The sequence below is a fragment of the Pipistrellus hanaki genome, assembly GCF_964339955.1.
Source record: "Pipistrellus hanaki genome assembly, chromosome: 13".
In the NCBI taxonomy this organism is placed as follows: Eukaryota; Metazoa; Chordata; class Mammalia; order Chiroptera; family Vespertilionidae; genus Pipistrellus; species Pipistrellus hanaki.
The window spans coordinates 13,993,686-14,007,489 of record NC_140515.1 but is presented as its reverse complement, the minus strand read 5'-3'; the positions used below and the strand labels follow the sequence as shown (position 1 = coordinate 14,007,489).

Genomic DNA, 13,804 nt, shown 5'->3' with positions numbered 1-13,804 from the left:
TAAGAAGAAACTAAGCACATTTATCTACCTGCCAGGCTAGATTTGGGGCATGCACAGTTTTCAGTGTATCTGAAGAAGAGGTAAGTTATATTACTGAATTTCAAAAGGACAGTAGAAGCCTAATTCCTCTTAAACCACTTGAATTGTAGCAAACATGTACACCAGTAGATCAACACATTTATATAATGTGTAGAGCCATGAACACGAAGTTTCATTTGCAGTATTTTGTAATGAGAAAGAAGGAAATATGTGGGTGAATTCACTGATCCTCTGTATCTCTTCTCCTGTTGGCCTTCTAAGACTTTTAGTGGTCTCAGCAGCCTGTCTCCAGGGTCCTCTGAGCCACTTTCTCTTTACATGGCATCTTCATGGCAATAGAGAAACAGTTGTGCTGTTTTTACTCTCTGATACTTACTAAAAGAAGACTTTCTAATAGATTATGGAATAATTGTTTCTTCCCTTTTAACATTTAAAACTCTAAATGGCCCAAAGAGGGATTTTCTATTGGAGTTGCTAAGAGCCCCAGTAAATGTTACTGTCACACCTGCTGGCATCTGCTGTTTGCTGCTCAGTGGCACAGTGAACATCCCTTCCGTCTTGTGGTGGAAATGACATCACTAAAGTCTCATCCATGTGGAGCCTAGAATACATGCCTCTCTTGTAGCTAAAGGAAAAAGATCATGCCTGGCCATTGTGGCTCAGTGGTTGAGCGGCAACCTATGAACCAGGAGGTCACTATTTAATTCCTAGTCATAGCACATGCTCAGTTGCAGCTTGATCCCTAGTGGGGGGTGTGCAGGAGACAACCAATCAGTGATTCTCCCTCATCATTGAAGTTTCTATTTCTCCCTCTCTTTTCCTCTCTGAAATAAATAAAAATATATTTTAAAGACAAGAGATCAGCTTATCAAATGCTGAGCAGCCTTTGACTATGCTAATGTTCCCAGATTACTTTTTTACTGGGAATTATGTTTTTTGATATATGATAGAAAAATATTCTTACCTCAGTTTCTATATTCTTTTGGTCTGCAGACACATTCCTTAGCCCAACGGAGGGCTGTCCAGGGTAGAAGAAAACAATTTGATGTGTTATTAGCCGAGCACAAAAACAAAACCAGGGAAAAGGAATTGATTCGCCATCTGGACTCTCAGCAATCAACACAGCCTCTCAGGGACCCGCATCTCGCCCCTTCTAGAACTTCACAGGAGCCACACCAAAACTCTCATGGAGTGATTCCTTCTGAATCAAAGCCTTTCGTAGCTAGTAAACCTAAACCTCACACCCCAAGTCTTCCAAGGTAAGCCAAGCTTCCCATCTCTTTCTTCCTCCTTCCAAGAGCAGACTCGGAGACCCTGTCCCCCGGGTGTGAACATGATGTCCATCAGGCTCTCTCAGCAGATGAGATGGTTTTAAGTTGGGTTTTACTCTTAGGGGAAAAAACGTTTAGTTCATCATTGGGCTTTTCTGAGCCCAATGCAAGCAGCAAAGTAAAGCTAGTATTATCTGCTCCTGCCTGCTCCGTGTCACATGTCTCTTCAGCCCACTGAGCAGGTGACACTGCCTGCAGGTTAGTGCCTGGGACATTTCCCACAGCTTTGGCAGCAGTTTCCCATCCATTTGTCTCGCTTCTTGCAAAGTGCAGCAGTGGGAATCTCTTGCTGGGACATTCAGCCTCAGTGTTTTCAGCATCCATTTACCAACATACTTTTTTCATTCATTCATATGGGGGTTTGGCCTAAACATGTATTAGGCATGTTAGCCATGCACTAAGCCATGGGTCAGAGTGTTTTACTGAAAACTTACTGTACCTGGGCCTCAGAGACAGTGCTGGACCGCATGTATGTGTCTGTGGCTGCTACTTAGTCAAGTTGAAGTAAAGGACTATGTGCCCAGTTCCCGAGCGAAGGAAAGAGAACGGCACAGAGACGGAGGCCTCCGGTGGTGGCCGTGGGCAGCGAGGGCTTCTGCCTAGGAATGTGCCATCCTTGTTGCCATACCCTCGCTTTCACACTCACATGTCTGAGCCTTGAAATTGTCGCATGAAGGTTGCAAGTGCCTCCCTCAAGGAAACTCCAGTGTGAGCTTGAGCCTACCCCACATGAGCCCTCTGGTTTCTGAGCATCACTGTGCCAGGGCAGTTGAGGAGGCTCCCAGAGTGTGGCCTGCTCTCGCCAGGAGTCCTTAGAAAAGTCCTTCCTTTGGCCATCTTCTCAGTGAAGTTTTCCATCTAAAAAAGTAACTTATTCTAGAACCAGCAGACAGGGAGGAAAAACCCATTGTGTCTGAGTAGCAGGCTCTCAGGTCACTTTTCACACGAATTATTACAGTAATGCTGCCTAGTCATTGTATCCCCTCCTTCCCTCTTGGGTTTTGTGGAGCATTTTGTCATTCATTGCCTTAGTAACCCAGATCCAGGAGACATTTGAAGAGGAATCACAGAAAGGTTCTCTTAAATTCCATATATACTTTCCCTCCTTTGGGGAGACTAGGAGGCGAACCCGAGCCTCCACGTGGCAGTAGAAAGGAAAGCTACTTAGAGGTCACTGGGCTAGACCTGGCGGACAGCTGCATGTAACATTCTGCAGTTCAAGGGAGAGGATCCTGCACTCTGGGCCACCTGCTCAGGTTTGCCCATGTGAGGGGTGGCCCCGGCCCCTGAGGTGGTTTTGGATACGTTGTTGTATCTGAGTTAAGGCGGCTGATTCCCAGACGTGTGATCTGATCAGTGCTGCACTTTCTGCTCACCAAGGCCTCCAGGCTGCCCTGCTCAGCAAGGTGGGAGTGCCCCCACTGACCCTCCTCCAGTCCATGAATCTCCACACCCTCCCCTGCCTGCCACTGAGCCAGCTTCTCGGTTATCCAGTGAGGAGGGAGAAGGCGATGACAAAGAAGAGTCTGTTGAAAAACTGGACTGTCATTATTCAGGTCATCATCCTCAGCCAGCATCTGTAAGTTCCACATCCACCCCACATTGGTCCTCCCCCGCAGCAGGGACCAGGCACTGCAGGGGGGCGCGCCAGGGACCTTGGCATGCCCGTACGCGGGACGCGGCGAAGGTGTGAGAGCAGCTCAGAACAGGGTGCCCCAGAGGTGGCATGCACTGTGTCCTGGGACGTCTCATGCTTCCCCCCTTTTCTCCATGAAACTCAGGGCCAGGCATTGTCACGCTCATGCTTCACAGCCTATGGTGCTCGTAGTAAGCTCTCTGTGGTAGCTCCAGGCCTGCAGGAGAGACCCTCCCGGTGCCGCTGTCCGAGGTAGCAAGCAAGGCGCCTGTGCTCTTTCTTTCAGTTTTGCACATTTGGGAGCCGGCAGATTGGAAGAGGCTATTACGTGTTTGACTCCAGGTGGAACCGCATTCGCTGCGCCCTCAACCTCATGGTGGAGAAGCATCTGAACGCGCAGCTGTGGAAGTGAGTGCCCGTCTCACCGCCTCTGGGTTTGGGGGCGGGCGTGGGAACTGGCCCTTTATTTCTTGTGGGACTAATTTAATGAAGATACGTTTATCTAAATGAAAGCGTGGCCTTTGAGTAGCCCTAGAAAAAGGATCCTTTGTCATTCATTCATTCATTCACTTTTCAGCAAATATGCCTTTTTCTGGGTACTGGAGTTCCAGGCTCAGGTACGGAGCCCTCATTCTGATTGTTGGAGAAACAAAAAACAACAAACAGCCGGGACTGGTTTGGCTCAGTGGATAGAGCGTCGGCCTGCAGACTGAAAGGTCCCGGGTTCGATTCCGATCAGGGGCATGTACCTTGGTTGCGGGCACATCTCCAGTGGGGGGTGTGCAAGAGGCAGCTGGTCGATGTTTCTCTCTCATCGACATTTCTAACTCTCTGTCCCTCTCAATTCCTCTCTGTGTAAAATCAATAAAATATATATTTTTAAAAAAACAAAAACAACAACAACAAAAAAAAAAACAACAAACAGAAACTGGAGAGAGGTGACAGCTTGTCATAAGAGAGGTAACCACTAACACTGAGAGCTTACTGGATGCCAGGCAACGTATTAAATATAATGTTCATGATTGGCTTTGTCAGGTGACCTCCATTATCTTCATTTTACAGATAATGAGACTGAGAAACGAGGTCACCCAGCAGGTTAGTGGAAGGGCCAGCATTTGGACAGTGTGGTTCCAGGCAGTTAACATGCAAGACAGAGCAGGCCAGGCCTCAGGAAAGGCCCTCTGGAGAGGCGGCCCCTGATCCTGAACTGAGGTGTCTGGCTGAGGAAGGGGATGGTGGGGAGAGGGAGTGCTCGTTGGAAAGAACACTGTGTGGGAAGTCTTGAGTCAGAATGGACTGTGATTCATTTGAGAAAGAGCAAGGAAGTGAGCCTGGTGTAAGAACAGGTCTGAGAGGCCGCAGGCCACATGGTGCCACCCTGGCTCTGAGTGCAGTGGCGCTGCTCGAGGTTTCAGGTGGTGGAGCTGGTGTGCTGGTCTGTGTGGCATTTCACATGCTAATGTTCCCCGGTGGGACTGCAGGTGGACGGAGAGTCCACGCCATCCCTAAAGGGCTTCTCTGGTGCTGTAGTGGGCACTGTCCATTGTTACAACCTCACAGCAGATGGCCTTTCTAATGTGGACCATCCCCCAAGCTCTTCTGGCCTGGGAACCTCTTTCAGGGGAGCATCTTGGGAACCAGTGTTTGGTGGTACGTAGTATGGAAAATACTGAGCCTTGCTAAAGGGAGCTGGCCAGTAATCCACAGGCCATCAGAATTTCCTGTTTGGCCATCGTTTACTGGTGCTTCCCTGAATGGACTCTGCCAGGACATCCATTTGCCTTCTTGTTTCCCTAGTAAGGTTGAGTGAAGCCCACATTTAACTATCTCCATGCTCATTAATAGCATGGGTTCACGTAGGAAACCAGAGCATGTCACTCTGCTCTCTCTCCCATGTGTCTCCCTGGTTCTTAGGAGATAATAGACTCCTCTTCCTTCTTTATGATGTACCTAGAGCTCATTAAATGGTGGGTATTGTCATCCTAAGAGTATAGAGGGATCTTAAGGATTCTTTATCCTCAGAGTGTGGGTAAGTGGATTATGGGATTAGGCCAGCGGTTTAGGTGAAAGTTTCAGTTCCTAGTGGCTGTGTGGAGAGGTTTTTCTCTCCGCTGTGAACTTCCGAAGAAGCAGGTTCATGACTTTGAGTTAGTTCTCTCTCTCCTTCTCCCCGCCTCTTCCCATCCCCACATACAAAGAGTTGTTTCTTTTTTAAGAGAGAGGGAGCTTTTATATTTTTTAAATTTATTTTTACTTATTTCAGGGGTGAGGGGGAGAGAGAGACACATAATGATGAAAATCATTGATCAGCTGCCTCTTGCAGGCCCCCTACTGGGAGTCAGCGCTTGCAACCTAGGCATGTGCCCTGACTGGAAATCAAACCTCCTGGTTCATAGGTTGATGTTCAATCTCTGAGCCACACCATCCAGGTTAGACAAACGTTTTTATTAGTTGCTTCTATATCTTTGCAGTTCATTTATGCTAACATAAGTCAATATGCCATATTCTTTTTTTTGTTCTTTATACAAATGGTAATGAACGACTTAACAGAGCTTTTTTAAAAATTTTATTCTTTCTTTATTATTATTATTATTATTATTATTATTAGAGCTTTTAAAGAGAGAAACCAGTGATGTAATCCAAGGAGAGCCACAAACTCTCCTCCCCCTCCACACATACACCATGCTTTTTCATTTCCCGGGACTTGGTCCAGCAGCAGCCTGTTCTTTAGGCTCCGACTTTCTCAGCCACCTGGTGGCCATGAGAAGCCACTGCAGGAGCCCCTGTACTTCATTGAGACAGGGCTTCTTGAAGGTGCTGGGACCTTGCGAGAACACAGATGATACCAATGAAGTAGGTGTAGCTTGGGCCCAGGGCCGCAGCTTTTGCACTGAGCTCTCAGGTCACACCAGGCGCTGCCCTCCATGAGAGCACAAGGTGAGGTGCAGCCTATTTCTCAATCTTGAGTACACGTTGGGATCTCCTGATGCCTGGGCCCCACCCCCATGGACTTGAGAAGCACCATCATGGCTGGTTCCTGGAGAGCCACATATTTTTTAAATTGATTTTGTAGAGGGAGAGAGAAAGGAAGAGAATGGGAGAGAGAAACATCGGTTTTGTGGATCCACCTATTTATTCATTCATTCATTGGTTGACTCCTGTATGTGCCCTGACTTGGGACCAAACCCACAATCAAGATGATGCTCTAACCCAGTGGTCGGCAAACTCATTAGTCAACAGAGCCAAATATCAACAGTACAACAATTGAAATTTCTTTTGAGCCAAATTTTTTAAACTTCTAACGCCACTTCTTCAAAATAGACTCGTCGGGCCAAGGTATTTTGTGGAAGAGCCACACTCAAGGGGCCAAAGAGCCACATGTGGCTCGTGAGCCACAGTTTGCCAACCACAGCTCTAATCCACTGAACCACGTACCAGGGCCAGAGTCACACTCCGGAATGGGAGTTTTAAAGTTGCTGCAAACACTTGCCATCATTAGTTCCTTTTATTAGTAACTATAGTTGTTCTTTAAAAGCACGTGGAAAGCTTGGGCAGCAGTCTAGCCAACTTTCTCACTTGAAAGACGAGGGAGCCAGCCAGCCAGGGCTGCCCGTAGAGCCAGGGGCAGAGCAGTCCTGGTGCTCGCCACCCATCAGGCCTCTCTCCCTGCAACACCTCAGTGCTTGCTCTGTCATAAGGGTTTTGAAATGTTGGTGCTGTCACATTTTAAAATCAGAGCCAAAATAAAAGGGGCCTTCCTGTTTGACGATTTAAATGACTCCTGTCCCCAAATAAATATTTTGCCCAGACATCATTAACAGAATACACTGTTTTAGCACTGTGACTGGAAGTCTCAAGACTTGGAGTGAAGCTCATAGCATCATTCAGGCCAGTGATTCAGACCAGCAGTTGTTATTATAATACTTAGCTGTTACTACCTCCCTCGCTTGTTAATTCAGAGCCTCCTGTGTTCCTGGCACTGTGCTGGCTCTGCTGTCGGTGGTGAGTAGCTGTGATGGCTTCCGCAGAGGGTCAGACAGTGATGGGCAGCCACACAGTGGAGCCAGGGTCTGGGACAGAGCAGTGGGAGTCCCTGGAGAGGTTTCCTAAGAAGGCGATGGTGGACTGAAACAGAACAGCGTTGGGGTAACAGTGTTCTGGGCAGGAGATATGGGAGTATTACGTCGTGGCCTATTTTCAGAACAATTGGCAGCTGGAATCAGGGCATGGGGGCAGGGGCATGGTGTGAAGCTGGGCGGCAGCAGCTGGGAGGCACGTGGGACCTGCGAGCCAAGGGAGAGGATGAACCTCTGACAGCGCAGGCCTCTCAGCCCCAGCGATGCACCGGCGACTGTCGGGATGCGTCCAGGAGGGGCCATGCTGACCAGTGCTCCCTGTCACTCCTTTCTGCAGGAAAATCCCGCCCGTGCCCAGCACCACGTCACCCGTCTCCACCCGTGTTCCTCACCGGACAAACTCACTGCCCACGTCCCAGTGTGGGGTCAGCTGTCTGGCAGCAGCCACCATGTCTACATCCCCAGCCCTGCTCTCCTCCACCTGCAGCTCCCCGAACAGCAAATCGGTACCAGCTCACGGAACCACACTAAATGCACAGCCTGCCGCCTCCGGGGCCGTGGACCCTGTGTGCAGCATGCAGTCCAGACAAGTGTCCTCGTCCTCATCCCCGTCCACGCCCTCCGGCCTCTCCTCGGTGCCCTCCTCCCCTCTGTCCAGGAAACCTCAGAAGCTGAAGTCCAGCAAGTCTTCAAGGCCCAAGGAGTCTTCTGGGAGCAGCACTGACTGTCACCCCAGTGGCAGCCGGACCAGCGGCACCTCAGGGAAGAAGCGCAAAGCTGGTTCCCCACTGTTAGTTCACTCTGCCTCCGCCGCCGCCGCCTCTTCGTCTCATTCCATGGAGTCCTTTAGGAAGAACTGTGTGGCCCACGCGGGGCCGCCCCACCCCTGCACAGTCACATCTTCCCACGGCGTCGGCCTCAACTGCGTGGCAGGTAAAGCGAACTCGGTGAGCGTCCGGCACGAGCAGTCAGGGAGAGGCGCCCCCGGCGGGAGCCCCGCCGAGTCCATCAAGAGGATGAGTGTGATGGTGAACAGCGGCGACTCCACGCTCTCCCTGGGCCCGTTCATCCACCAGGCCAGCGAACTGCCCGTCAATTCGCACGGCGCTTACTCACACGCGCACACTCCTCTGGACAAGCTCGTAGGAAAGAAAAGGAAGTGCCCACCTGGCGCGAGCGGTGTCAGCGGCAGCAGCAAACCCACTAAGGTCACCAAACTGCCAGCCATGAACAATGTCCACGTGAAACACGCAGGCGCCAGCCCAGCGGCACCCGGACTGCCGAGCAGTTCCTTCCTTCATCAGGTAAGCAGCAGCGGGAGCCGGCCCTCCCTCCACGTCTTCCTCCAGCACGGACATCTGAGTGGCTGCGCTGGGGGGTTTGCCTGTAAATAGAATGGCTAGGTTTCTGATAGCTTTTAAGAAGAGGAAAAGTTGTGGCCATATAAAGGTAAAACAGGCTTTTCTTGTGCAAAAATTTCTGATGACCTGGACCCTGCCCCGGGAACAGGAATCCTCGGCTGTGCATTTCAACAGAGAGGGCCATGGCACCTGGTCTGTGTGACAGCAGCTCCCTCCCCCAGGGAGCAGGGAGGGGGAGGGCAGGCCGCGGGTCGTGTTCAGGAAGGAGGCAGGCTGTTTCCTGAGAGCAGGTCCTCCTCTGCTTCCCGGAAGGAAGCTGGGCTGACATCACACTGACCTAGAGAGGGACCTACATTTAAAAAAGAAAGCTTTTAATGTTTTTACATCAGAGAATTTTACATTTTCTGGCTTAACGTTCTGTATATTTTCCCCTTCCTCTTTCCCAGGGAGGCAGAAAACAACATAAATATGAGCATAGCAGGAGACTAACCTCTCCTAAGTTCATAGATTAAAGAGAAATCTGATAGTGGCGGAGCTGTGCACAGTGGCTGCGTGGGTGTTGGGTATTAATTAACAGTGGCTTTCTGGCTTTTGCTGTCTATCTGTCCCCCACCCCTCCGCCTTCACTTCTCTCCGGGCTGCTCCCTGAGCCGTTCCTCCAGCCTCCTCTGCTCTAACGTTCAGCTCATCTCTCATCTTGTTTCATTCATCAGGGCATCTCCTCACCTGCTCACGAACAGGAATTTCAGCAGCACCGTCCCAGAGCCCTGATCTAAAATGTGAGGCTCCTCTTTTTCTGTTGTTTTTTCCTGCCTCACCTTCAGACCCTAATTCAAATGCAGGCTAGGCCTGTTCCAGGAAACACCCAGGAGTTTCTTACTGTGAGACAGTTTTCCCCAGTGTCTGTGTGAATTAAAATCAGTGCCAACATGATGGGGGAAATAATTATCCATGAATTTAGACAGTAGCTGCTTGAATTCTTCTCTTTGAGCCTGAAAAACACCGGAGCTAGCTGTGTGTTGTTGGGCTCTTTGAGCAGGGGTCCCGGACAGGTGATGGTGTGCTTTTACTCCTTGGCTCGTAGTCACTGCTCACGTGTAGTTTATAAGCATAAAACTGCAGTGCAGACACCTCAAGAAATGGTGTGCCACAGGAGGGCTGTTCCCTGTGTGCGATGCCCACTCTGTGTTCCTGACACAGTCTGCCTTCATGGAGGCGCGCCGCGGCCCTCAGGCCCCAGGGACAGGCAGGCGCAGCGAGCAGCAGTGCTGGGACAGGAATGGCAGCCCACCTGCTGCTCTCGCTGACTTGTTACCATCTTCAAGGAGATGCTGCAGGTCCAGACTTGTGTGAGAAACGTGGCCACTTTTTAAGCTATATTTGTTTTTTAAGCGAATAGAGCCCACACAGGCTAAGTTTGCCAACTCTGGTTTCCACCATCTCCGGGGGCCGTCCCAGTAGGAGAGACAGCCTACATTTCCATTCTTTTCTTTAAATTCATTTTAACAATTTGTATTTGAGATCCTTCTGTGCGTGAATTACTTTTTTTTATGCTGCACAGATGCTATTGGAACCCATGGCTAGAAATCAGAGGATCTGTGAACCCCAAAAAAGTATTGTATGTTTTTATGCCAAGAGGGGTCTGCAAGAAGGATCCTTTCATCCAAATCTCAAAGGGACCCATGACTCCAAAATCCTTTCAAGAACGCTGCTGTTCACTCTCCCAGCGTGGGCACCTCTCTGTGTGAGTTTTCACACCTGTGTGGGTGAGCCCCGCTGACCTTGTTCAGCTCTCATGCCAGCCTGGAGCGCCTTCCAGGAAAAAGAGTCAGTAAACAAAGCCAGAGGCAAACATGGGAACTTATCTCTAAGCTAGAACCCCAGTGGCATCTCTTCCAGTTTGAGTTTTCTAAAACTTAGTCTTTCAAAATGTGCCCAAGAGTGCTGATGGTTTTTGAAAGCTAAGCCCAAATTCTTTCGCTGACTCCTGGCATCACCAGTCAGCGCAGACTGGCGGCCTCGGCCTTGGAATGTTCTCGTTTACATGGGGATAGCACCGGGCACAGCTGCTCACTTACCTTTCCCATGTCCCCCCTCCCCCTCTCTTCTGAAAGCCAAAGACACGTCCCTGACAACTGAAAAGAGCACGGGGAGGAATAGCCCGGACACTGTCGATGACAAGTTACACCTCCACTCAGCACTCTGGACTCCGCGCTGCCTTTGAGTCTGTTTGCCCAGCCTCCTGCCGGCCTCAAGGGTGGAGCTCTGCGAGCGGCTGTTTAACAGGAGTTCCCTGAAGCTGTGTCTGTAGCAGTGAGTACTCGTAAAGGACACTGGATCAAGTTCAGCCACCGAATTGCTTCTATCAGTGTTAAAGTGGTCTGGACTACCCGTTACCAATCTGTGAGAAATGTTTGTGTTGTTTTTTAACTTGCAGCATATTATGGAGCCACTCTTCGAGTAGATTGGCTGGGTGAAAGAATGTTCTGGAACATTACTGTAGACTTGTCTCCCTCCTCTGCCCACCCCAGTTCTTTATTACACTGCCCTCTGCTGGTCACTGTAGCCTTTAGGCACCTTACCTGGAGACACCTTCCGAGGGGAACAGCGCTCCCCGCAGCCTCCGGAGAGGGAGAGGAGGAGGGCACTGTCACTGGGTGTAACAGGTGCTCCAGGTCCGGGATGGGGCTGTTAGCCCCGGGACACAGCCTGTATTTCGCCCAGCGTTGTGCAAGTCATTTGGGATAAGAAACTGTCTGAAGTTTCTAACTTACAGACTGGTTAAAGTAGTGCTGCCCAGAGAGCAAGCGCACACCGTTTTAGAGGCTTACTTTTCATGGTACAAAGCAATTCTCTGTGATTTTTAAAAAAAGAAAAATGCAATCTAGTTTTGATAACGGAAAGCCAAATTTGAGGAGGGTGGATAAAAATCACTATGGGAAAATTGTTTCCAAGATTTCCAAAGAGATGAAATTTTTCTATCTTTCAAGTCTTCATGATAAAACAGTCTGGCAGATTGGGTTCGTTGTCTTTGCCCAGTCTCCTGTTTTCCAAAAATTGCCTTTATAAAGTGAAATTATCAGGATGCAGCAGAAACTGTCATTCACAAAATCATTCATAGACTTAAATGTTTTCAAGGCCCTCTCGCACTACCCTCTCTCCCCCCTCGGACGCTGCCTGGGAGGCAGGTAAACTACCACTCTGAGCGCCCTCCACACCGTGTGTGCATCCCCCTGCCTCAGAGAGGTGTGTTTGGCCGCGCTGGGATGGGGAGCAGGCGTGCAGGGTGGGGAAGGGGGTGTGAGTAATGTGTGCACATGCCCAACCCCCTCTTCTCCGGGGACTCATGCCCGCCATCTTCCTGAGAGTTCTGCAGAGACCTTCCAGCATATGTTTTCTAGTGCCCCAGCCCAAAGGAGCTTAATACGTTAAACGTCATTGCTTAGGAATTCGGGGGTGAGTTGGAGCTGCTTAACAGGTGGTTCCACCACCACAGCTCCTGAAAGGAGAGCCAGGCACCTGTGCTTAGCAGAGTCACGAAGTTGCTGAACACAGGGTACATTTCCCACCCTGGGCATGCCCGCCCAGCAGGCCGTCCTGCGGCCCTTCCTCCCTGCGATTCTTGGGTTACTTCTGTTTCAGGGACTTTCAGGTCAACAACAGGTGGAATGAATAAATACTTGGTTACCAGCCTAATAATGTGAATTGCTAAAGAATTAATCTTATTATGTAAGAAAACAAAAACTTTATGCAGATACTTTAGCTATAAATTGATGTAAAATACTGATTTTTTAAAAGGATGGGGAGAAGAGTATCTTGTTCACTCTTTATGCAATCAGTCAGTCAATGTTTTTAAATGATGCTATGGCAAAGCTTAGTAAGGAGAGAGCCTGGATGAGCCAGTGCGGAGTGGTCAGGACAGATCAGTCTGGTGGTTCCATCCAGTGGAGGGAGAGGAGGTGAGAGGGAATCAGAACGTACTTACTTGATTCCTTGGTGACAAGTGCAATGGGGTATGGTAGAATTTATTTTCAGAGCCAAGGGGACTTGATGGTAATAAATAAAGTTGCTTTCAGCGATGGAATTTATAGACAGATCATGTTGTTCCGAAAGATGTGAATAGGATCCACAGTAGCAGGTTGGTTTAGAATAATGTAGATATATCTAGATTAGCAGTGTTGATCATTTGATTTCTTAGACTGAGGTTTTAATTGGATTTTATTATGTTTCCCGATAGTACAAAGATCATCGGGATTAGGAAATTAGCCATTTTGGATTCTGCCTGCCACAAACAGACATATTCTAAACAGTGCTATTAAATTTTAGACTGTTCAAATATTTTATTTTCTCCTACAGCTACTTTTTATTATGAACAGTTAAGACCATTTAAAACACGGGAGTACAAGTATTTTTTTGAATTAAATTAACTTGCAAAAACCAAATTTGCAGTGGTTGGGTTGTTTCTAGACAGACTTTGGTATCAATTTAAAATCAAGATAATTTTTATATTCTTTCCAATAGAATTTCATGACAACTCCTGCAGTTTTCTTAACCGAAAAAAAAAAAAAAAAAAGTGCTGCAATGATGAACAAAGAATTATACAAAACCTACTTTTGTACCTTTATTTTGGAATTTCTTGTTCTATTATAAATATGGAAGTATCCCTATCTCAGAAGACATATTTTGTTAAAAATGAATTGTACATATTTAAATATGTATTTTTGCACAGGTCTTTTTTTCTGATATCCTGTTTTGGTACAATTGAGATCATCTAGTATTTATTTATTAATTAATAAAAGTAAATACCTTTTTATAATTTGAAGTGGTTCACTGCCAAGCCAATAGTTCTAGAACCTGCCTCCTTTGCAGTTGAAGGGATGCCTCTGTCCTGTGAGCGTCGTTCTGTCCCTTTAACGTCTCGGGAGTGGATTCAGCCGATGCAGTGGGCACTGCTTCTCCCTCGTTGCCTGGCTTCCCGATAGACGACATGTAACTAAGTGACACACTGCTTTCCTTTTGTTTTATGTGAGAGAGAGGATGTGTGTGCCTGTGTGTGTGTGTGTGTACCCTCTGAGCACACGTGTGTTGGTATGTGATGTGGTTTAAAACTAATGGAAAAAAACTGAAAGTGCCTGAACCTAGTTTTAAGCTTAGACAGATTCTCTTTAAAAAGACTTGAATGTTCAGTTGAACTTTTGGAGTTTGTTTTTTCCACCTAAATACTGTGTCTAAAAATTTAGGGGAGGAATTGAAAACCACCGATGCTGGTCATTTTATAAGGTATTTTAAATCAAGACTTGTTAGTTCACCATAATCCAGCTGGTGGTGGAGTGCCCAGTGGCACCAGGGGTTACAGATCGT

The 13,804-nt window shown here is 48.3% G+C and overlaps 1 protein-coding gene across 1 annotated transcript in view; it reads left to right on the top strand.

Annotated features, from left to right (window-relative positions):
• The window catches only part of ATXN7 (ataxin 7), a 151,011-nt gene extending 137,752 nt beyond the window's left edge, over positions 1-13,259 (top strand). The window contains 7 exon segments of the mRNA XM_084902707.1: positions 1,033-1,298; positions 2,751-2,949; positions 3,293-3,414; positions 7,420-8,386; positions 9,157-9,166; positions 9,169-9,222; positions 10,558-13,259. Of these exon segments, the coding sequence (XP_084758833.1) occupies positions 1,033-1,298; positions 2,751-2,949; positions 3,293-3,414; positions 7,420-8,386; positions 9,157-9,166; positions 9,169-9,222; positions 10,558-10,667 (1,728 nt within the window). The 3' untranslated portion in view covers positions 10,668-13,259.
• The last annotated feature ends 545 nt before the right edge of the window (positions 13,260-13,804 follow it).